Source organism: Stegostoma tigrinum, chromosome 1 (genome assembly GCF_030684315.1).
Source record: "Stegostoma tigrinum isolate sSteTig4 chromosome 1, sSteTig4.hap1, whole genome shotgun sequence".
NCBI lineage: Eukaryota > Metazoa > Chordata > Chondrichthyes > Orectolobiformes > Stegostomatidae > Stegostoma > Stegostoma tigrinum.
The window spans coordinates 53,906,257-53,930,342 of record NC_081354.1 but is presented as its reverse complement, the minus strand read 5'-3'; the positions used below and the strand labels follow the sequence as shown (position 1 = coordinate 53,930,342).

At 39.7% G+C, this 24,086-nt stretch overlaps 1 protein-coding gene across 1 annotated transcript in view; it reads left to right on the top strand.

Annotated features, from left to right (window-relative positions):
• The window catches only part of plrg1 (pleiotropic regulator 1), a 32,420-nt gene extending 14,888 nt beyond the window's left edge, over nucleotides 1-17,532 (top strand). Inside the window, exons 6-15 of the mRNA XM_048540725.2 lie at nucleotides 5,131-5,221; nucleotides 5,353-5,454; nucleotides 7,387-7,479; nucleotides 8,443-8,592; nucleotides 9,220-9,321; nucleotides 9,510-9,612; nucleotides 12,349-12,457; nucleotides 12,633-12,772; nucleotides 13,316-13,509; nucleotides 16,738-17,532. Of these exons, the coding sequence (XP_048396682.1) occupies nucleotides 5,131-5,221; nucleotides 5,353-5,454; nucleotides 7,387-7,479; nucleotides 8,443-8,592; nucleotides 9,220-9,321; nucleotides 9,510-9,612; nucleotides 12,349-12,457; nucleotides 12,633-12,772; nucleotides 13,316-13,509; nucleotides 16,738-16,797 (1,144 nt within the window). The 3' untranslated portion in view covers nucleotides 16,798-17,532. The remainder of the gene's footprint in view (nucleotides 1-5,130; nucleotides 5,222-5,352; nucleotides 5,455-7,386; nucleotides 7,480-8,442; nucleotides 8,593-9,219; nucleotides 9,322-9,509; nucleotides 9,613-12,348; nucleotides 12,458-12,632; nucleotides 12,773-13,315; nucleotides 13,510-16,737) is intronic.
• The last annotated feature ends 6,554 nt before the right edge of the window (nucleotides 17,533-24,086 follow it).

Here is a 24,086-nt window from a genome sequence, read left to right as displayed (position 1 = left end):
AGAATGTGCAGGAGGTCAGAGCACATGCAGTGGACTGCAAATAGCTAAAAATGCCAATGCAGACAAGTGAGTCCCAAAGGACTGTAAGGTTCCCCCCTCTAGCAAGGTCACAGATGACAGTCAGCCAGAAGGAGGGCAAGGCTTGTGAGAAAGGGAAGGAGGACGCCACAAGATGGGCATCAACTAACTTAACCTCCAACTGAGAAGACCATTGAAGTCATTTGGCAGAAAGCCTCATCTCCCGAAATTTCCAACAAGCACCCATATTTATCTTGGCTGGTGGTCGGAGTGCACGACCTGCTAGATCCTTCATGCATGCTTGGACCGTCTCCGCTGCCATAGAAGAGATTGCAGGGGGGAAGAGATTGTCACATATCTCCTGGTGGAATGTGAGCTCTGTCATCCACGGGTAGGGATTCCTCACATGAGGAAGATGATGGACATTTTGGAGGTCTGCATGTCAAAGCTGACGTTACCAGAACAGATGTGATGGAGACGGAGATACTGGAAGAACAGAATAGAGTCTTTACAGAAAGCAGAGTGTGAGGGTGTATAGTTAAGGTAACTGGGAGTCGGTTTGTTTGTAGTGGACATTGGTGGCCAACCTGTGCCCAGAAATGAGTCAGAGATGTTGAGGAAAGGAAGGGAGGAGTCAGAGATGGACAAGCTGAAGGTGAGAGCAAGGTGGAAATTGGAAGTGAAACAGATAAACTTTTTCAGTTCTGGACAAGAGAGGTAAGCGGCACTGATGATGTAATTGACATACGGGATGAAAGGTTTTGTGTCGTGGGACTGTGTACTCCAAAAGAGGCGGGCATAACTGGGGCCCATTGCAGGTCCCCATGGCTACCCCTTGACCTGAAGAAAGTGAGAAATTGTTAAAGGAGAAGTTGTTCAAAGCAGAAGGCGAGCTTGACCAGGCAAAGGAGGGTGGTGAATGAGGATGATTTGGCTCTTTTTCTCCAGGACAAAGCAGAGAGCTCTGAGACAGTACTGATGGGGGATAGACATGTAAACGTTTTGCATTTCCAGGTGAAGAGGAGATGGCTGGAGCCCGCGAACTGGAAATTCTGAAAGTTATGTAAAACGTTAGAGGAGTTGCAGATGTAAGTGGGAAGGGACTGAACAAGAGAAAATAAAATCAAGTCAAAGTAGGAGAGATGAGTTCCGAGAGGCAGGAGCAGGCAGAAACCATGTGTCTGCCTGAGCAGTCCTGTTTATAGATTTTGGGAAGGAGGTAGAAGTGGGCTGGGTTGGGGTCTATGAGCTTGGAGGAAGTGATGGGAAGACCACCGGATGAAATGAGATTAGTGACCATTGTGGACAATGGTGGGGTCATGGTTCAGGAAGATGGGAGATGTGTCCAAGAGTTGGCAGTATGCCCCTGCAATGTAGAGGTCAGTACTCTAGACAATAGTACCACCCTTGTTGGCAGGCTTCATCACAAAGTCAGGGTTGAATCTGAGAGCATGGAGTACAGTCAGTTTTGAGGGAACTAGGATCAAACGTGTAAGTTGGGGGCAGAGAAATTGATATCAATGTCAACAATTCTTACTGAACAAGATGGATGCAGTAAAAGGCCAAAGGGAGGCTCCAAGTGGAGGAAGTGTGTTGGAGGCAGGTGAAGGGCTCTTTGGGATGGAGAGAGGATTCTTGTCCAAAGAAATGGGCATGAAGACAATGAAAGATGAGTCATGTCTTGCCTGAAATTCATTGAGGTGGAGGTGTAAGATGATAAAATTAAGGCCTCTGCTGAGTACAGACCGTTCAGCATTAGAGAGTAGAAGCGATCATAAAAATACAGCAGGAGATAGGGTTAAAAGAGGGGATGGAGTCAGAGGGAAGGGGAAGGGAAGGTTCTGGGGGGGGAACATGGGTATCTCTAAGTTGTTACATCTTGCATTCCTTAATCTCCGAAAGGAAGAGAAAAAGTTTTTTTTAGCACGTTGAATGAGTCAGAGGATGAAGTGGAATTGGGGGCCACAGCGCAGCTTTGAGTCGGTGCTGATTGAGAGAGCGAGAGATCGTGTGTGTGCATATGGCAATGCATGGCACTGAGTGTGGATCTCAGAATGTTAACAGCAATGTGAGGAGTAATGTAGATCAGTTAAAAATGCCTTTGTTTTTTTCAACAGTACAACAGCTCTGTGGTCAAATTCAGATATGTAATTTGTCTCTTTATTTTTCTCTGTAAAGATTGTACAGAGTAGATTTGAGAATGCTTTATATGTGCTGTACTTTTTTGAATAAAGTATATCTACATAATAAAGAATGACATTCATTTGATCTTGAACAAAAACAAAGTTTCTGGAAAAGCTCAGAGATAATGGGAACTGCAGATGCTGGAGAATCCGAGATAACAAAGTGTGGAGCTGGATGAACACAGCAGGCCAAGCAGCATCTTAGGAGTACAAAAGCTGACGTTCCGGGTTATGCTGGAAAAGCTCAGCAGGTCTGGCAGCATCTGTGGGGGGAAAATAAAATTAGAGTTAATACTTCGGATCTGGTGACCCTTCCTCAGAACAGTTTTTAATTTTAACTTATTTTTCTAATCACCCTATTCTGAGATGTTATTACAAACCTCTGGAGCAGGTGGGACTTGAACCCTGACCTCCCAGTCTAGGAGTAGACACTGCTGTGCCACAAGAGGGCCCTAATGAGCAGTTATTAGATAATAAGCTAATTTGAGTTTATAATCTTGACAGAAAAGTGAATGGTCCAGTTCTTAACCCTTGCTTCCTGATAATGAGCAGTTGGTTGAGAAAACAGCTGTCTATGAAATTTAGGCCCGAAACATCAGCTTTCTGCTCGTATGGTGCTGCTTGGCCTGCTGTGTTCATCCAGCTCTACACCTTATTACCTATGAAATCACTGAAGAATTTGCATAATGTTGTGAAAGCAAGTGCAAATGTAATTCAAATGTTGTTCAACTTCACATTAAATCCTGAATCTGCAGATTTGAAAGCTCAATCGCCATAAATTGAGTTTAGAATGGAAATAAGTAATTTCTATGCAATGTAGTAAGAATTTTTAGTTCACTATTTTGATTCATTTACTTGCCGCTGATTTGAAACTATTTTATTCAATATGGCGTTGTAAGGAAACTGGCCCAAGCGTTTTGAGCTTGGGAACACCTTGGCTAATGAATGAAGTATTTTAGTATTTGCTGTTAAGCGTTATTCATTTAGTGAATCAGTAATAATGTGTAGTACTTCTAATTTCCTGGTTTTAATTTGGATACTGGTGTGGATTCATATTCTTAATATTTTAATTAGTGAATGAAGTAGCACTGTAGGAGTTTGTTTCGATATATAAAGGACAAAAGAGAGGCAGAAGTGGACATTGGACCATTGGAAAATGACGCTGGACAGATAGTATTGGGGAACAAGGAAATGGCTGAGGAACTGAATAATTACTTTGTGTCAGTCTTCACAGTGGAAGACACGAGTAATATCCCAAAAATTCGAGAGAGTCAGTGGACAGAGCTGAGTATGGTGGCCATCATCAAGGAAAAAGTGCTAGAAAAATTGAGTAGCTTGAAGGTGGATAAATTACTAGGACCAGATGGACCACACCCCAAACTTGTTAAGGAGATAGCTGAAGTAATAGAGGTGGCATTAGTGGTGATCTTTTAGGAATCGCTAGAGTCAGGGAGAATCCCAGAGGACTGGAAAATCACTAAAGTGGCACCCCTGTTTAAGAAGGGACTAAGGCAAAAGACTAAAAATTACAGGACGATTAGCCTAACTTCGGTCATGAGTAAGATTTTAGAGTCCATTGTGAAGGATGACCTTTCTGAATACTTGCAAGTATATGGTAAAATAGGGCAAAGTCAGCACTGCTTCATCAAGGGGAGATCTTGCCTGTCAAATCTGTTATAATTCTTTGAGGAAATAATGAGCAGGTTAGACCAAGGAGAGCCAATAGATGTTATCTACCTGGATGTCAAGAAGGCCTTTGGTAAGGTGCCACACAGGAGGCTGCTGAGTAAGATAAGGACCTATGCTGTTGGAGTCAAGGTGCTGGCCTGGATAGAAGGTTGGGCTGTCTGGCAGAAAGCAGAGAGTGGGGTTTAAAGGGTTTTTCTCAGGATGGCAGCCAGTGACTAGTAGTGTTCCAGAAGGATTAGCGTTGCGACTGCAATTTTTCACTTTATACATTAATGATCTAGATGAAGGAACTGAGAGCATTCTGGCTAAACTTGCAGATACAAGGATAGGTAGAAGGACAGGTCATATTGAGTCTGTAGGGAGGCTGTAGAAGGATTTGGAAAGTTAGGAGAGTGGGCAATATGGGCATTTGGAGAACAATGTGGGAAAGTGTGAGGTCATGCACTTTAGTATGAAGAAAAGTAGTATGGACTATTTTCTAAATGGCAGAAAATTCAGAAGTCTGAAGTGCAAAGAAACTTGGGAGTTCTAGTCCAGGATTCTCTCAAGGTAAACTTGCAGGTTGAGTCAGTAATTAGGAAGGCAAATGCAACTTTGCCATTTATTTTGAGAGGACTTGAATATAAAAGCAGGGATACACTTCTAAGGCTCAACAAGGCTCTGATCAGGCGACATTTGGAGTATTGTGCACAGTTTTAGGCCGCATATCTCAGGAAAGATGTACTGGCTCTGGAGCGGGTCAGAGGAGCTTCACGAGGATGATCCCAGGAATGAGAAGCTTAATATATGAGGAACATTTGAGGACTCTTACACTCGATGAAGTTTAGAAGGATGTGAGGGGATCTAATTGAAACTTACAGAATACTGAATGGCCTCAACAAAGTGGATGTTGGAAAGATGTTTCCATTGGTAGGAGAGACTAGGACCCAAGGGCACAGCCTTAGAGTAAAGGGAAGACCTTTTAGATAAGGAGAAACCTCTTTAGCCATAAAGTGGTGAATCTGTGCAGTTCACTACCATAGAAGGTTGTGGAGGCCAGGACATTGAGTATATTTAAGACGGAGATGGTTAGGTTCTTGATTGTCAAGGGGATCAAGGGTTACTAGGAGAAAGCGGGAGAATGGTGTTGAAAAATTTATCAGCCATGATTGAATAGTGGAGCTGACTCACTGGGCTGAATGGCCTAATTTTTGCTCCTGAGTCTTTTGGTTTTATGGTCTATTTTTTATTTCACTTTCAGACAAGATGCAAATCGTACTGCAGCGAGTGTTGCTGACATTCACAGACATGCGGGCATTGCTGAACGGTCACAGCCTCCAGTATCTTCCATGGTAAGGTTCATAAAAAATTGTAAGTGCAAACACACATTGTTTCTGGTGAAGGGACAGAATTCTGACATTACATTTTAAGACTGAAAATACATACATCTAGAATTTTAAACTTGTGTTTGATTATGTTACAGTCTGTAATGGAAGTTGGAGGTTCAAAGAATTCTTCATTGATTTCAAGAAAACTTCCTACAATGCCAAAACCACAATGGCACCCACCTTGGAAGCTATACAGAGTAAGCAAATTATTGTGTGAACCTTTTGCATAAATAACCTATTTGTAGATGTTTACCAAGGGTGAAAAGTTTCATTCTGTGGCGTTAAAGTGTTAGTTTAAATGTTTTCTTTTTGTCTGATTACATATAAGAATACTTTCAAGTCAAACATGATTTGTTCAGAAAAACTTCACTTGGACTCAGGATGGGCAAATCACTAGGCCCTGATTGCAAATGCTTGAGTTGTCATGATCCCACTTTCAGAACCTGTCTTTCCAAATAATAGTCATATACCATGAATCTTCACTCCTCCCTGTGGCAAAGAATTGGGTATTCAACTTTATTTTGAATTGCACTAAAGCAAAGTCAGCATAGTTACAATAAACTAAAGTCATTTCCTGTGCTGTCATCTTTCATAGTTTGTGTGTGATGGTGCAACACTATGCCAAAATGTTATGAATTGAAACATCGTATTCACCATCTTCGATGTGCCCTAAACCTTTCTCATGTCTTACTATATGGATTATAATTAGCAATATCATGTGCCTGAACTCTGTCCTTTTGACATTTGGAAATGATGGGCATGATTGGGAAGACACTGTTACTCCTCGTTAATTTTAGGTGAAAACTGCTGAGAGTTTAACTGCCAGTATCCAAACTTTTTTGTCATGCTGCATTGTTCTTCCATTATACATGCAAAATAGAATTTTGTTGTATTCCTCAAAGTTGGCATATAGAAACATAATGCTCTTGAATTAAACTCAGTCAAATTTGTTTTGCTGTGGGAAGTAAATGTGCCATTTTATAATGTGGTGATTGTTCATCACTGCCAGTCACCCTCTGGCACTGCGCTAATGTGTAGAAACTCGTTCGTGAATTACTCATTGTTAGAGAATTTAAAAATGTAAAATTAACTGGGGAGTTTAAATGTAAAATTTAACTGGTGAGGTGATGGCCCAGTGATATTATTGCTAGGTTGTTAATACAGAGACCAAGCTAATGTTCTGGAGACTTGGGTTCAAATCCTGCAGCAGATGGTGAAATTGAATAAATAATCTGGAATTAAGAGTCTGAAGAGTTTAATTCAACCCCATGAATCCATTGATGATTGTTGAAAATACCCATCTGGTTCACTAACATTCTTTCGGGATAGAAATGATCATCCTTGTCTACACATAATTCCAGACCCATAGCAATGTGGTTGACTCTTAACTACCCTCTGGGCAATTAGTGATAGGCAATAAGTGCTGGTCTAACTGGTGACACGTACATCCTGTGAATAAATTTTTAAAAAACCAAATATGCTTTTTGAATTTGCTTTTCTGTCACTTAATCTAATTTTTCCTACACCCTTTCTTTCTCTAACCAATTTAACAATATATACAATGATGTTCATTTACATTTCCTCTCTTTATTTGCAACAGCCTGATTGATTTAGGATCTGTGGAGTTGCTTACCCTGTTCATTCAGGTTTCAAGTACCTAGAATCCCTTGCCATGCTGTTATCAGCACTTTCAGAAACTTGCAGTATAAAAAAAATGAAGCTACACCGTTCACAAATCAGTCAGATGATAACTGCCATTTAGCATCATAGAATTTTACAGTACAGAAGGAGGCCATTCAACCCATCGTGTCTGTACCAGCTCCCAAAAGAACTACACAACTAGTTCCATTCTCCAGCCCTATCTCTGTAGCCCTTTAAATTTACCACTTTTAGATACCCTGCCACACCAAAACACAAAATATTTCTCATTTCTTGGAAATCGGACATGACTAACATTATTTCAACTGGAAATTATTTTTGAAAATGTTATAAGTGGCTCATAAAATCAGTAACATTCAGTTAAAACTTGCAGAATTTTGTTTTCAGTTGTAGGAAAGGATTAGCAAAGGTTTTGTAATTTTATCTTTTGCTCATTCTAATATTGCTAATATTGATTCATGCCTTTATAGGTAATCAGTGGCCATCTGGGCTGGGTTAGATGTCTTGCAGTTGAACCTGGAAATCAGTGGTTTGTTACTGGATCAGCTGATAGAACTATTAAGGTACGATTGGATGTTGGAAATGTGATTTTTAAAAATTATTTTTTGGGATTATTAGGGTGGTACTTTATTTTTGGCTTCTATTTGGGCAATTCCCTGTCTAGTACCATTGAACTCTTTGCAGGACATTTACAGACATTTTGCTTCACGTTAATTCTCCTATTACACATAAAATGATTATTTGGTGCCTATTTAACAGCATTAGCAAATGCGTTTGCTGTAATCAGGAAGTTTCACCTTTCTGTTTAATAAACATTTGAATGGAGACTGTGAAGAGAGTATTGGAAGGAGGAAAACCAGAATTGTTCAAGTACAGGAGATAAAACTATAGATGGTGATAATTCAATACCAGAGTGTTCCATCTGGAAGTTAAAATGACTTCGCTTGAAAGTGGTTCTACATAATAGCAAATACTATTCTTATAATTGGTTAGTTTCAAATGCATTTTTTTGAATAATGTAGCTTACTGAGTAAAAATAAACAACTCCATAAGATTGAAGTGAAATCTAAATACGATAGATCTTGGAAATTTGCAACAAAAATTGAAGATACTGGAAATATTACAGGGAGTCAGTATCTACCAGGTTTGATATTTTTGGTTCAAACCTACATCTGGGAGGGTCTTTCTCTGAACTATCAACTTCGCTGTCCTCTTCAACTGACTAGCTTGTATGTTCCCTGCATTTTTTTAGGGGAAACTAGGTACTGTTTTTGCATCAGTTTTTACAGTTGACTGTACATAGTTGTACTATAAGATTTTAGTTATGATTATTATATAGAAAATTAATTGGTAATTGTAAAACAACTGAGCTACTGTTTAAGAAACTTGAAATGATTGCTTTTAAAATGTGCCACATATTTCTAATGTGAGAGCTCATGTTGATTAACTGTATGCCATTGTTGCATCACTTTAAAGCTGTTTTGTTTTGGAGTGAGAAACAGTTTTTTAAATATTTTGTTGCATAGATCTGGGATCTGGCTAGTGGTAAGTTGAAGCTCTCTCTGACTGGGCACATCAGCACTGTACGAGGAGTGGCGGTCAGTTCACGCAGCCCATACCTTTTCTCCTGTGGTGAGGATAAGCAAGTGAAATGCTGGGATCTGGAATACAATAAGGTATAAATTCTTGCAGCATGGCATTACTGAAATGAATTCAATATTTTACAATTGGGTTTGGTTAGCCCAATTGTCTGGATGTGAGGTTTTCAATGCATAATGACATCAGCAGTGTGAGTTCAATGCTTACGGCAACTGAGGTCACCATGAAGGTCCTACCTTCTCCACCTTGTCCTTTGTCCAAGGGTGTGTTGACTTCAGATTAAACCACCACCAGCCATCGCGTGCTCTCATAAAAAAGCTGGGCAATGGTGACTTCACTAGAAAAGCTCGACAGATCTGGCAGCACCTGTGCAGAGAAATCAGAATTAATGTTTCAGGTCATGTGACCTTTCCTCAAAACTGAGAACTGAGCTCTGAGAAGGGCCACTCATCTTGAAACATTGACTCTGATTTCTCTGCACAAATGCTGCCAGAGGAGTCGAGCTTTTCCAGCAATTTCAGTTTTTGTCTTTGATTTACGGTATCGGTAGTTCTTTTGGTTTTTATTTTCTATGGTGACTTCACCTTTTCATGTTCTGAAGTGCTTTAGCTCAGCTTTGTGATGTTGGCAGTGAATGTGCACAATATGTAAATATATGAGCAGCAGTACATCCCTGTTTATTTCTGTGCTTCCTGTTTATTTAGGTTATCCGACATTACCACGGTCATTTGAGTGCAGTGTATGGACTTGATTTGCACCCAACCATTGATGTCTTGATTACATGTGGCAGAGATTCAACTGCACGGGTAAACTATTTCCTAAAATTATCAACTTTATGAGTCTAATACTTAGATCATAAACCAGTTCTTAACCTAATCATACACATCACCTTTTGGGTTTTGATAAAGTGATGCATTAAACCCAGATAGTTAACCTTGGTTTAATATTGCATGTAAAGGAACTGTTGAAAAAGTTTCCTTTGATTTTGATATAGGTTTGGGACATACGAACGAAAGCAAATGTACACACTTTAATAGGGCATACCAATACAGTAGCGACTGTAAAATGCCAAGCTGGTGAACCACAGATTATTACAGGTAAATAATTGTATATTTATTTTAAACATTAGCTGGTTAAATAGAGAGGTATCATCTTTCGCACCCCTTGATACTTAAAAGATTATGCGTGTTTGAATGACTCAGGGTATTTTCACCGCCCTTCTATATTGTCGTTATCGAGATGATTTACTGGTAATTGAAAACAAGGAGTAGAATTGGGACAGGTAAACAAACAAAATACATGTTTAGAGGCGGTGTGAATGATAAAATAATGAAGAATTGCTATCTGAAGTACATTACACTGACAAAAATACATATAATTCACTCATTCACCTGGCAGTACTATTTGGAGTCTTGGATGATAATGAGGAGTGAGGAGGTGAAGTGGAAAGTGTTGCAACTCCAGTATTAATTGGTGATTGGAGCTGAGTAAGCAGGGGACCAAGGTGTGACGGGTAGGTCCCTTAAGAATGTTGGAAGGGGAGAACAGGGAAAGATGTGTTCAGTGGTGGCATCATTGTGGAAGTGATGGAAATAGTGAAGGATAATTCACTGAATTTGGAGGCTGGTCGTGAAAGATAAAGCAGACTCTGTTGTTGGTCTAAGAGGGATAAGATGTTTAACTGGGCGGTGAAAGCCTTGTAGGTAGTTCATAGAATTCTTGCAGTACAGAGAGCAGCCATTTGGCCCATTGCATCAACACTGACCCTCCAAACAGCACCCCACCCAGACCCAATCCTCCACCCCATCCCTGTAAACCTACATGGGGGTTTTACCATGACGACTTACCCCCTAACCCATTCTTCCCTGGACAGTAAGGGGCAGTGCCGTTTTTGACTGTGGGAGAAAACAAGAGCACTCGGAGGAAACTCATGCAGACTCTGGGAGAAGATAAAAACTCGACACAGACAGTCACCTAAGGCTAAAATTGACCCCGGGTCCCTGCCACTGTGCCATCACCTGTGAGGGAGCCTCAGTTGAGCAAGAAGGGAACATTGATATGAAAGGTTACAATATTATAACACTGGAGATAGAGAAGCTGAGGAGCAAATGTATACTTAAAGGAAGCCAGGATTTTTTTATCCATTTACGGGATGAGAATGGTACTGTCTTAGTCGGAATTTATTGTCCTTCCCTAATTGCCCAGAGAGTCATCCACATTACTGTGGGTCTGGAGCCACATGTAACAGACCAGATAAGGATGGCAGTTTTCTTCCCTTAAAGATACTCGTGATCCAGGTGGGTTTTTCCAACCGCTGACAGTGGTTTCGTTGTCATAATTAGACACAGGATTCAAATCTGGGTTCCTAGGACATTGCCTCAGTTTCTGGATTAACGGTCCAGCGATAATACCATGAGGTTGTCACCTCCCATAAAGTAATTGAAATAGTTGAGGGAAATGAGTGGACTAAGAGTGATTAGTCATTCATTAGTGTACACCAGAAATGGAGACAAGAAGTCAAAGAGCGGAAGAGTTTAAGGTAGGTCACATGAAAATGACAGGAGGCTGTAGATCAGAAGGAAAGTTGCTGCAATTCTCCTCTTCAGAGTGAGAGCAGGAAATGACACCAAAGCAATCAATATACTAAAAGTGAATTGAGGATGGAGGCCTGAGAAGAAGTAGAGAAAGGAATTTCCACATTTTCCACAAAAAGATAGGCAGAGCCAGGGATCTTGCAGAAACCCGTGGCAACACCTTTTATTTGGGGGAAGTGAGTGGAGTTGTGGATGTTGTTCAATGAAAGTACAAGTTCAACTAGGTAGTGGAGGGTTTGGTGGATGTACACTATTTGGACCTCTTCCATTTAAGCAGAAATTGAAAATCCCAAGGCCATCCATGTGATGCATGAAATTATCGATGGCTTGAACATCCATGCTAAAAAGGCAGCTGGCAGGACCAGGAAATTTAAAACTGTCACAGCCACAAGGACATCAAGGAAGTCATCAAAGTAAGAAATCAAAAAGTGAGGCAGGAGTGAACCATCATAAAAAGGCAATCCTATAATTGATTTTGGGAAGTAAGTAGAAGCCCAGTGTTGGGTGACTGAAGCTGAGGGCCATGAGGAGAGCATCGTTAGAAGAATTGTGGCCAGTGACAGACTTGGCAATGATAGTTTGTTGTTTATGGTGGAGTTTTGGTTCAGTGTAAGGCAGAGGGAAGTATGAGGGAATTACCATTCGGCTTTTGTAAAGGGGAAGTTTGTTTGCCAGACACCACCATGGCAGGCTTGTTAACAGCATCAGGTTGAACCTGAGAGAACAGAGTTCATCAGGTTTGCAGGGAGACAGAGTGGTATAAATGAGATGGCCAGAGTCACACTGACATTTCTCAATGAAAACATTGAGTGTGTGAGGGATCCAGGTAGATAGAGAAAACCCGAGAAGGATAAAAGGATTTTCTGAGGTTGTAGATGTGCTTGCCAAGTCGGTGGGTTTGGTTGTAAACGTTTTGTCACCCTGCTAGGTAACATCGTCTGTGCGCCTCTGGTAAAGTGTTAGTGCTCTGTCCTGCTTGTTATTTATATGCCACGATCTGCTGAGGTGTTTGATATTACTTCCGGCTTCTCAGTGGTTTGTACACAGGGTCTAATGTAATGTTTGTTGATGGCATTCCAGTTGGAATACCAGGCCTCCAGGAATTCCCTGGCGTGTCTCTTTTTGGCTTGTGCGATTATGGACGTGTTGTCCCAGTGAAATTCGGGACAACTGGTATACACTGATATTTTTTGTAACTTGAAAATGAATGCTATAACAAGTTTGTTTTATTTCTTTTAGGAAGCCATGACACAACCATACGACTATGGGATTTGGTAGCAGGGAAAACTAGAGTCACATTAACCAATCACAAGAAGTCTGTTCGTTCTCTCATTCTACATCCAAGACAGTATGTCTAAAGATAATGTGTTCCTTCAATGTAATGTTAGAAGCCCTCCTTAAAACATAATTTTTTTAAAAAACATAATTGGAAGATGTGCATACACTGACGATCTTTGTCTTTATTCTTATAATTTTGATTATTTGTGCAATGCCTAATATCAAAGTATTCCTTTATATTATAGATACACTTTTGCTTCTGGTTCTCCAGATAATATAAAGCAGTGGAAATGTCCCGATGGTATTTTTATTCAGAACCTACCTGGTCATAATGCTATCATCAATACACTTGCTGTCAACTCGGATGGTGTGCTTGTATCAGGAGGTAAACAATCGAGAAAAAATATAGAGATAAATTGAACTGAGCAAGACAAGTATTTAGTATCTGGGTAATTTTTAATATTATTTTAGGTACAAATGAGAAGTTATTTGGCTATGTATTTTTCCTTCTGAAATCTACCTTGTTAGCTATGTAAAAGCAATTAAAATTTCAGTTATACTCGAAATTACAGCTTAATAAAGTGCAATACCTTGTGAAATATATAGTTATATGAACTGTAGAAAAGTTACTGAACTTCATTAGTTTTAACCACAATTAACACAAGTGGATCTGTCCCATTGTACTGTGAAGAGAATTGCTTAATTCTCGTTGAAGCAATGCTCAGTTAACCTGTAGTCTGTACAAGCAATTTAAAGGGATGGCTTTTGAATTGTCAGGAGAATATTGTCCTTCCAAATGTATTATAAAAAGCTCTTAGATAAAACATACCATACTTCAAGCCAAAGATGTAAAGTCAGAAACTTTCAGATTTTTTGCATTTAGCTGCTTTATGTCTGGCCAGTTTTTATGTGAAATTTATTTTAACAGCTGATAATGGTACCATGCACCTGTGGGATTGGAGAACTGGTTACAACTTCCAACGAATACATGCTGCTGTGCAGCCAGGCTCCTTAGACAGTGAATCTGGAATTTTTGCATGTACCTTTGACCAGTCGGAAAGCAGATTACTGACAGCAGAAGCTGATAAAACGATTAAAGTCTACAAAGAAGATGACGCTGCTGTATGTATTGATTTTAATCTTTTTAATTTAATAAGGAGGATTTTGTTTTTAAATGATTAAATGCCACAGTTCAGTATTTGTTTCTCTGAATTACTGCAACTAATAACAGCAGGTCATACATGCTACAATTTTGTCTTAGCATCTCTGTTCAAATTAGTTCAGTTTTTTGGGATTAAAAAACACTTTATCTAGTAGCTGTATTTGTGATGGAGTCTTATTCTAGTTTGTGATGAATGTTAATCCATGGCACTAATTTATCTATAGTTCGTTGTTATATCTGTAATACTACATCTGTAAATTATTTTTGGGAAAGTCTTAAAAAGCTTGTCTTTATACCTTTGTGTGTAAGAGTGTTTTACGCTAAAAGGAGAGTAAAACAGAAGTTATTATATTCCATAGCAATGTTCCTAATGTTGATGTATTCAAAATTCGAGCCATATAATTCCAAAACTACAGTCTGGATTATATTTTAATATGTCAAACATTTTTGATTTGATTTTGGAAAACAAAAGATAAATTCTGAGATGGAGTCCTTTATTTGCCACAACTTCTATTTCGTCTTCTTTAAAAGGCTGTCTTGTGCCAATTTCTTCCCTCCCAATTGAAAGAGAGCAATGGGTTATTTCCAAGCTGTGCCTGATACTCTTGAATTAACATTGCTCACATCACAATGACTCCATGTAAGTGGTGAATTGGATAATTAGATTATTGTGGGATTTTCTTGGAGTGGAAGAGAAGTCATTTGAAGAGATTCCCTGACTACGGCTCTGCAGTCTTAACTCTAATTCCTTCTCATTAATGAACCAGAAAATAACTAAAGGTAATTTAAGGTTTTGGCGAAGATTTATGGGTGAGGTTGTTGAATTGCTGGCTGAGCTGGCTGGTTATAGTTCAGACATTTCATCACCATGCTAGTAACATCACCAGTGCAGCCTCCAGTGAAGCGATGTCTCCTCTGCTTAGTACTTATATGATCCGGCCTGTTGAGGTGTTTTATTTTTAGTTCTTTTTTGCAAGAGTTTGTGTATGGGGTCTAATTCCGCATGTTTATTGATTGCATTGTGGGTGGAGAACCAGGCCCCTAGGAATTCCTGCATGTGTCTATGGTTGGCTTGAGCTAGGATGCTTACGTTGGCCCAATTAAATTGATGGCCTTCAACCATACAGGAAGGAAATTAGCCATCAGGATATATGAGCACCGTCAGCAGCAAAATGACACAACAAACTTTCCCTCATTTTAGTACACTCGGACAACAAAGGCCATCAATTTAACTGGGACAATGTGACCATCCTTGCTCAAGCCATCCATAGACATGCATGGGAATTCCTAGAGGCCCAGTTCTCCACCCACAATGTAGTCAATAAACGTGTGGAATTAAACTCCATATACACACTCTTACAAAAAAACCCCGAAATGACACAAAACGCCTCAACAGACCAGATCTCTCAGGTATTAAGTGGAGGAGAACAGCATCGCTTCATCAAAGGTTGCACTGATGATGTTACCCAGCATGATGATGAAACATCTGAATTATAACCAGCCAGCTCGGCAAGCAAGTAACAACCTCACTAAAGGTAAGAAGAAATTATGATTAAAGGTATGATGAGCCTTAAATTAAAACGTTAATAAATTTGAGTTACCCAGTTATGAGAAAAATAAGACATTGACTAACTAATTCAGTAATGTAGAATAATGTGCACCTGAAAGAACTTATAATTACTAAGATATGTTTTTAATCGTTCTGCTATCTTAACCCCATTGCAAGGTAAACCAATGGAGTCAAATTCATTGCAAAACTAGACCCTCAGCTAAGAGAAATTTCTGGTCAATAAAAAACCGTAGGCGTTACTAGCTTTTGACTAGGTCCTGCAAGGAAATGTTTATCATAGAGTAACTGATGGTAGTTATAGCATGACAAAGTTAGTTTAAAATTAAATGCAAATTTTAAATCCTCTTTAACAAAAAATTTGATATTCAAACAAATACTCAGGACTAAATGATACTCTCAATCTGGAATCATTTCCAAATGGTATAGAGTGCCTTTGTCTCAACCTTTAAAGTGGGAAATTTGATTTTGAACTTGAGCCTTTTATATTCCCCATGAAGTGGTTGATCTATCTGTCTCTTGTGTATTCAAATATTGCTTTTTTAAATACATTTTAAGTCTCAGCAGCTGTAAGAAAATAGGCTGCTATTGTGCTTTGTTAAAATATTGTAGGCACAAACAGTGGTTGAGGATCATAACAGTCTGTTCTTGCTAGAAGTCTCATTTAAAGTAAACAATCTCACAGGTGCCAGATTAGGAAGGATGCTAGGGCATCTCTATCAGCAGCGCTATCCAAGAACCTGGTTATGAGAAATGTTTTAAATTCTCAGACTGCTTAAATACATTTAACACTTTAATTGCTTGGTGTATTTTGTGATTTTCTATGCTGTATCATTATTTACATATTTCATTTGTCAGGCTTTGGTCTGCCTATTCTGTTAGTAATGAGTTGAGCAAACCTTGACATGCTGTATTTTAGAATAAAGTCTTAGAATCTACACAAAAACTGAAGTTGCTGGAAAAACTCAGCAGGTCTAGCAGTATCTGTGAAGAAAAAAAAAATCAAAGTTAATCTTTCGGGTCCGGTCATGACGTTCTGAGGAAGGGTCACTTGACCTGAAACGTTAAGTCTGAGCTTTTTCTTCACAGATATTGCCAGACCTGCTGAGCTTTCTCAGCAACTTCGGTTTTTGTTCTTGATTTACAGCATCCACAATTCTTTCAGTTTTTCTTAGAATCTACAACTAGAAGATCATCTCAAAATACTTCATAGGTTGTGAACAGCCTCACACGGTTGCCAAAGATCAGAGTGGATTCAGTATTCTGAAAAGAATTTGCGTTGGCAGCTGAAGAAATTGGCTTTGTCCTTTGCAACACTTAGTTGATGGAAATTTTTGCCAGTGTGCTGGATGTTGGGCAAGTAGTCAGATAATTTAGAGACAACAGGGGGCTCAAGAGACAGCTGATGTGGTTGAGATAAATGTCTTTAACAATGTTTGGAAATTAGTGTTGGATTTTCACAAAACACTACCAAGTAATAGCAAGCAGGTGAGAAAAAGGAGAGACAAAAAATTGGCTCTTGGCAGATACCAAAGGTGTTCTACAAAATTTTAAGTAAGGATTGTTTCTGTGCTAACTTTATTGTGACTAAACAACGATTTCTCTTTTCCTTTTGATTTAGACGGAAGAAACTCATCCAGTCAACTGGAAGCCAGAGATCATCAAACGGAAGAGATTCTAAGTGACTTCCATTTCAAATTCATAACAGACATTGTGCTGAATTTTAAAGTTTTTAAGCAACGTTCTCCCATCTTTCGATTCTCACCTGCACTCCTGCCCAAAATCAAAATCATTCACTGGCTGAAAAGCAGACTCTTGTTGGGACCACTAACCAATGTCAACTTTGTCAGCTTTTCCGGGAGAATGGTTGGTATATTCTTTTGTGAGAAAAAAAGGTTTTACACAGGCATTTGCCTTTCACAGCATTTTACCAACATGAAACAAAGACTAAGACAGTGACATGCAGGGCACAGGTGCATACTAGCATGCTGTCAGTCCATAGTACAATGAGTATATTACTGCAGTGTTCCTCTGCCAGTTTATACTAAGATGGCATTTATTGGATCTTTGCTTCGACTGAAAGACGGCTAATGCCCCGGAAACTGTTTCAAGCATGTTGTAATTTGGTTGTACACTGTTTCGTTATGATAATTGTACAAATCTTTGTCAGTGTTGAAAGGTAAACTATCCTGTTCAAGACTGGTTGATATTCCAAAAACTGCTTGAATGCGAAGTGTAAGAAAGTTCTAGAAGTACTGTTCAGACAGTCCCAGTTCCTACAGTGGAAACAAATTCTGTGAAGGTATTTACAAAATATTCTTTTTATTTTTCTTTTGAGAAGACATGGGCCATCAAGGAATGTGTAGAAATATGATTATTTTTCAACCTCACCATTAAATTTTAAAGCTTAAATGAATTTTATTGTTGTGCTTTCTGAACTCGAGAAAGAGGTTTTGTGAAGACTGGATCATTCCAGCAACAATTAATAAAGACGTTCTGTTATTATTTCAAGCTTAATACTGAAGTGTACTTTAATACAAGCACAAGGGAAGCCACTCTTTTAGGATTTGTTGGAGTGGTTATGATACTGTTTACACAATACAGAATTTGATAAATATGATAATTGTGGTCCAGGCAGGTGGAGCTATTCATGAGGGAGATGGGGAGCTGGAATTTACAAGAGAAACTACAGTTAACTGATCACATTTCATGTTCCTCAGATGATGAACTTGTTCATCAATTCTAAAAGATTTACATGCAATATCTGCGTGAAAGTAAATTTTACCAGCCTAGGGTATGGGATTATACAATGAAGACCCTAGCAAAGAATTGTTTTCAATAAATTTTTCTGCTAGATTCATTACAGAGTAAGAAAAGGGAGTAATTTTCATTGGTTCCATGCAAATGAATATATATGGAATTGTTCAAAGAAATCAGTTGCAAATTGACTGACACACTTTTACACTTAGGCCTTAGCTTTGAGTTTAGCACACATCTTACTGGGTAATGGTTGCCTTTTTCTGGGTAACAAGATTATGAAGTGAAATGAGTTGTTCCATCATGGTTAATTGACAAGTATCTGTTTTATATCAGGGAATTTACTGACTGCATTTTCTGCAGTTCCAGATGCAGGTAGTGTGATAGGGTGTGTGCCATTTACACATACAGTTGAAGAAATTGTAAATTTTTAATTGTTCAGTCTTGGCTGGTGTGTTCCTTTCTCAGATCTGGGTGACTTTATTTTGGGCCCTCTCCTTTGTGCAGTGTAACATACACTAAATTAAAATGCCTTTCAGTAATATCACTGCAAGTTGAAGAATCACTCTGCCAGAAAGGAAGCTTCAACTCTCACACTGATTTAATTACATTTAAGTGAATTTCAGAATGGTCATTAATTAATTCCCTTTGCCTTAAGATACTCTGACTGCCTTGAAAGCAAAAAGAACCCTTTTTTTATTTTCTCAACATCTTTCAGAATATAGTTTTAGACACTTGAACTCTACGCCACTTTGGCATTCTATCTATACTATTGCCTTTCCTACTCTTTCTATCATACCACTCATGTTTACAACTGTATCTCATTCTCTTGATCCTTTTTCACCCTGTCGTTCCTCTCTTCCCCATCTCTCACTGCTTAATGCTCAATCTTGCCCGTTCTGACCCTCTTACTGAAATGCAATCACCACTTTTTCCAGCCTCTCTCTCTTTTAATTCCTCCCTTGCTAACTTTTCTCTCTTTCCAGCTCCTTTCTTATATCTCTGACATCTGCACCACCTCTTCCTCTGCATGTCTCTTCTCTTAACCCTTTCCTGTCACCACCCTATCTTATACATTCCCTCGCTAGTCCCTTATCCACGGTCTCTCTTAACACTGGTTACTGAGATGCACACACGATCTTGTTCCTGGATGGTCAATTTGCCGAGTAAGTTCTTGTACATAACTTCATGTGCCTCACCTTTTCCTGCTGCAGTCGTGACATCTGTGTGGGCTGCAGCTTTGTACCCTTTTTCTTGTCCCTTGACACAGAAGGTAATGCTTCAGATTCAGTCATCCAATTTGGTTTGGTGTCATCAATTCCACCAGTGCTGTACAAGATCAACTTTACATGAGCATTTCCTAATCTCAGGGGCTATGTCCGGGGTGTTATGAATTCACCCGATATTTAATTTGTCATTGAGGACTTGCGTTTGAAGCATTGTGTGGAAGATGAACGTTTTTCAAGTTGAGAGAGAATCTGGGCTGATTTGGGGGTACTGCTTGGGAAATAGGTGACTGAAAATCCTGAGGACATTAAAATCTTTTTAAAGAAGGCTTCTTGGAAATTATGACATATGTGATCATTGTTTTTTGCATTAGAGTCCTTTGTTGGGGCTATTTGAATAATGTTTTGAGCATGGAGGGTCTGATTATTTGAAATTTGTTTGAAAGAAGCCAACTGTCTGAAACAGCTGAGTGGTGTAAGCCAGTTGAAACCTAGTTGTTCTTCTGGAAGAGTGAAAGAACTTGTCAATATTTTATTTCCAAACTTGAGTTTGCCAAAACCCACAGAGACAACCATACATGATTAGTGCGTTGACTGCATATGCAAGAACTCCATAATGATGGTCTTCTGAACATTCTAGGCCAATTGCATTTTTCCTTCATGGAAAGCCCTCTTTGGTCAGAGTGTGTTTTTGTTTATAAGTGAAATTCTGCAGAGAAAAATCCATTGTTCCCTTTTTATCTGCAGTGTGTGTGTATATTTGTGTGTTTCGGATTATTTAGCATGATAAACATTTATATACTTTATTATTACAACCTGTTATCTGACTCTGAATCTTCATTGGCTGGTTTTGTTTTTGAATTGATTGTTAAGAAACCTGGTTACTGGATCTTTTCAAAGTCTAATTTAGAGAAAGCATGTGGTTAACCATATTGGGAGTTGAGTAAAATATTTTTGTGTATTACATTCTGAACTGTGGAATAATGGGACTCTACTAACAGTGTACTCCACCCATTCTGGTCATATCATTGTGCATTTATTTCAGTACGTTCTATCTGTATTTTGGTAAGGCGGGAAGGAGGGCTATTCCTACATATACAGGCTATTGTCCAGGAGAGTTGTTTTGAACAGAATGTTTTGGGTGTGCTACTGTCTCTGTTTTGCACTGTGTCCTTATTCAATTATAATTGTCTTTATTTTTCAAAAATGTTCAATATGAGCCTCAGCCATGATGTCTACAGTTAGAATTCTTTTCCCTTCGGCCGTATGAACTCCAAACTGCACTTTCCTAACACCGAGAGCTCAGTGCTACATGCTGGCCAAGATCCTAAGTGATTACATTTGATTTGTAAAGAGAAATGCAAGAGATATTAAAATGCCTTATGGCATCTTATTCTACCCTTCAGTAATGTTTTCATCCACTGTTCTGCTCTTCCACATTTCTGTGGACAACATACATCATTCAACAGATGTACAATGATAAGCTGTCCCTTAACCTAAATTACTAGTTCACGTCTACTGGCCCTGCTTTCATATGCTCATGATTGCTCTTGCTTAAATTGAAAATACCAGACTTGGACCAACATTTCTCTCCCAACAAATTGTGTGTAAAAATCAATCATTTTATTTTGCTACTACCCAAGGATGCTTTCGTAGAACATAGAACATTACAACGCAGTATTGGCCCTTCTGCCCTCGATGTTGCGCCGACCTGTGAAACCAATCTGAAGCCCATCTAACCTACACTATTCCATTATTATCCAAATGTTTATCCGGTGACCATTTCAATGCCCTTAACGTTGGCAAGTCTACTACTGTTGCAGGCAGGGCATTCTATGCCCTTACTACTCTCTGAGTAAAGAACCTACCTCTGACATCTGTCCTATATCTATCACCCCTCAATTTAAAGCTATGTCCATTCGTGCTAGCCATCACCATCCGAGGAAAAAGGCTCTCACTGTCCACCCTATCTAATCCTCAGATCATCTTGTATGTCTCAATTAAGTCGCCTCTTAACCTTCTGTCTAATGAAAACAGCCTCATGTCCTTCAGCCTTTCCTCATAAGACCTACCCTCTATACCAGGCAACATCCTGGTAAATCATCTCTGCACCCTTTCTAAATGCTTCCACATCCTTCCTATAATGCGGCGACCAGATACTCCAAGTGCGGCCGCACCAGAGTTTTGTACAGCTGCAACGTGACCTCATGGCTCCAAAACTGAATCCCTCTACCAATAAAACCTAACACACCGTACGCCTTCATAACAACCCTCTCAACCAGGCTGGCAACTTTCAGGGATCTATGTACATGGACACCAAGATCTCTCTGCCCATCCACTCTACCAAAATCTTACCATTGACCCAGTATTCTGTATTCCTGTTACTCCTTCCAAAGTGAATCACCTCACACTTTTCCACATTAAATTCCATTTGCCATCTCTCAGCCCAGCTCTGCAGCTTATCTATGCCCTCTCTAAGTTGCAACATCCTCCCGCACAATCCACAACTCCACCGACTTTAGTGTCATCTGTAAATTTACTAATCCATCCTTCTATGTCGTCATCCAGGTCATTTATAAAAGTGACAAACAGCAGTGGCCCCAAAACAGATCCTTATGGTTCACCACTGGTAACTGAATTCCAGGATGAACTTTTCCCATCAACCACCAACCTCTGCCTTCTTCCAGCTAGCCATTTTCTGATCCAAACCGCTAAATCACCCTCAATCCCATGCCTCCATATTTTCTGTAATAGCCTACAGTGGGAATGTGTTACGTCAGTAATTAAACCTATCTTGTTGGTCAAAACCAGGTATAATCTTGCTCTTTCTCTGCTTGGTGCTGTAACATGCTGATCTAAGAAATTGTTTCAAAAATATTCAATTCCTCATCTAGACGACTTTTTAAAGTTAGCTCAGTTTGCTGGACAGCTAGTTTGCAAAACAGGGTGGGTTCAATTCCCATTCTTGCTGAGGTCTCCACAAAGGACTCTCCTTAACTCTCCCTGCACCCGAAGCATGGTGACCCTCAGGCTAAACTCCCCATCAGTTGTCTAAACTAATGAGAGAACAGTCCTCTGAGACTTTGCATGTTCTTTGTATAACATGTAGACAGCCACATTTTCTTATTGACTGGGATTTTCCTTTTAGTTTGGGGCATTATTAAGGAGAGAGAGCTCCTGTCCCCAGTAGTGGAGATCTTGTCAGGTCATGTGCCAAACAGCAGGCTTCCCAAACTATCAGGTGATGTAAGAGAAGTCACACCCCACAGTACCTGAAGCTGCCATCCAATCAGACACTGCAGCTACCAAGACTGCTCAGAGGCCCAGTCTACTGGCTGTAGAGCAACTGTGAAGATTGGGACCAGCCAGAACGTAAATTATATTGTCTAGAATAAATCATAGGATGGATCTCACAACTGGGAGCTAAGAGTGGTGGCTTCCATTGGCTATCCTCTGCCCCATTTATATTCCCAGACTCTGGCAAACTAACTTGGCTGCAGTCCTATCTTCCCAGTCAGGAAAACAGCCACTTCTTAGCTGCTGGGAAGTCAGATAATTGGGCTAGTGGCAGTTCGTTGGACATCAACTGACCAGTTAAGGACCTTAGTGGCAGGTTGGGAAGTTTGACCATGGATCATCTCACCAAAACTTAATTGCTAATGGGGCCTGAAGGGGATCGGTATCTCTGTGGGGCCAACTCACTCAATAACTTGTCCTTCTAACCACTGTCCCTGCCACTTTTAGGTGGGTGGGGCATTTGTAATCCAGCTAATTGAATCAAATCACAAGAAATTCAGGCTCATAGTAAAATATATTGTTAATTTTCTTGTACATTCCAGAAAAAAAGTGTGGTCATGTCATTCTCTGCACATGATAATACAATGTAAATTGGCTAGAGACTGGAATGTGAGATGCTGGGGACCTCACTAAGAGGCGAAGATGGATCAACCATTTGCCGTCTCTGAAGAAGATCACAAATGTTTCAGACTAGTCTTTTGAACTAACCTATTACTGAAGGTGGGCATGTTAATATAGCTTCCTCCTCTGTTTCAGTCGCTTAAATGACAATCACCATCCACAACTGGATCGTCTATAGAACAGAACTTTGATCTGATCCATTAGTTGAGGGATTGTTTTTCTCCAAATATGCCTTGCTTCTCAGTTTAGTTTAGCTGGAAAGTCCTATGTTGTAACTTTACTAGCTTTTAGTGGAGGGAAAGATTAAATTTATTTACTCACTGTTCCCCACTTCTCTCTGTGGCATTTATTACCTAGTCCCTTTTAAAAAAAAATGGCTGGAGGTATGTTGCCCCAAACTCTGTTTGTGAAGTCCAATTAAAAATGATCCACGACAAATACACGACCCATGTCTTCACCTCAAAGACATCTGTAATATTACAGTTAGTGAGGACCAGCATTGATACTGTGAAGGAACCTGGAGCTGTTGATGAATTTCTCTGGACAGCAATCTTTGACAGGGTCTTCCATAGCACTATCCAATTGACTAGGTGATAACCAACTTGGAGGAAGCTCCTATAGGAAGGGGAACAATTCTTTGAGAACATCTGTTTGCAAGAAGTATGGAAAAGGACATGGTGAAAGGAATGTCAACAAGCTCAATGTCAAGGAACAATTCCACCTCTGGGAATCACCTGCCAAATGTGTTGTCAGAGCTAGGATTCTAGGATTAGGCTCAACAGTCATGCAAGGGCCCTCAGACCCCATGACCAGTGGCATGGAATCTCCTGGGTGGACAAACTACTGTTCGTGAGTGGTTGCTGATGACTATATGGGGGCTCTACTCCTGGGTCCCCATGATTTGACGTGAACACTCAGGTTGGTGCCAATTTTGGATGGGCAAACAAATGCCCTTTCCAAGTACACCCAGACAAATCCAGGCCTAACCACCAATCCAGTCTACTAGCTCAGGTATAGCCCTGATTTTCTACGCCAAAGTTTTTCGACAAAGAAGATTTGCCCTCACTTA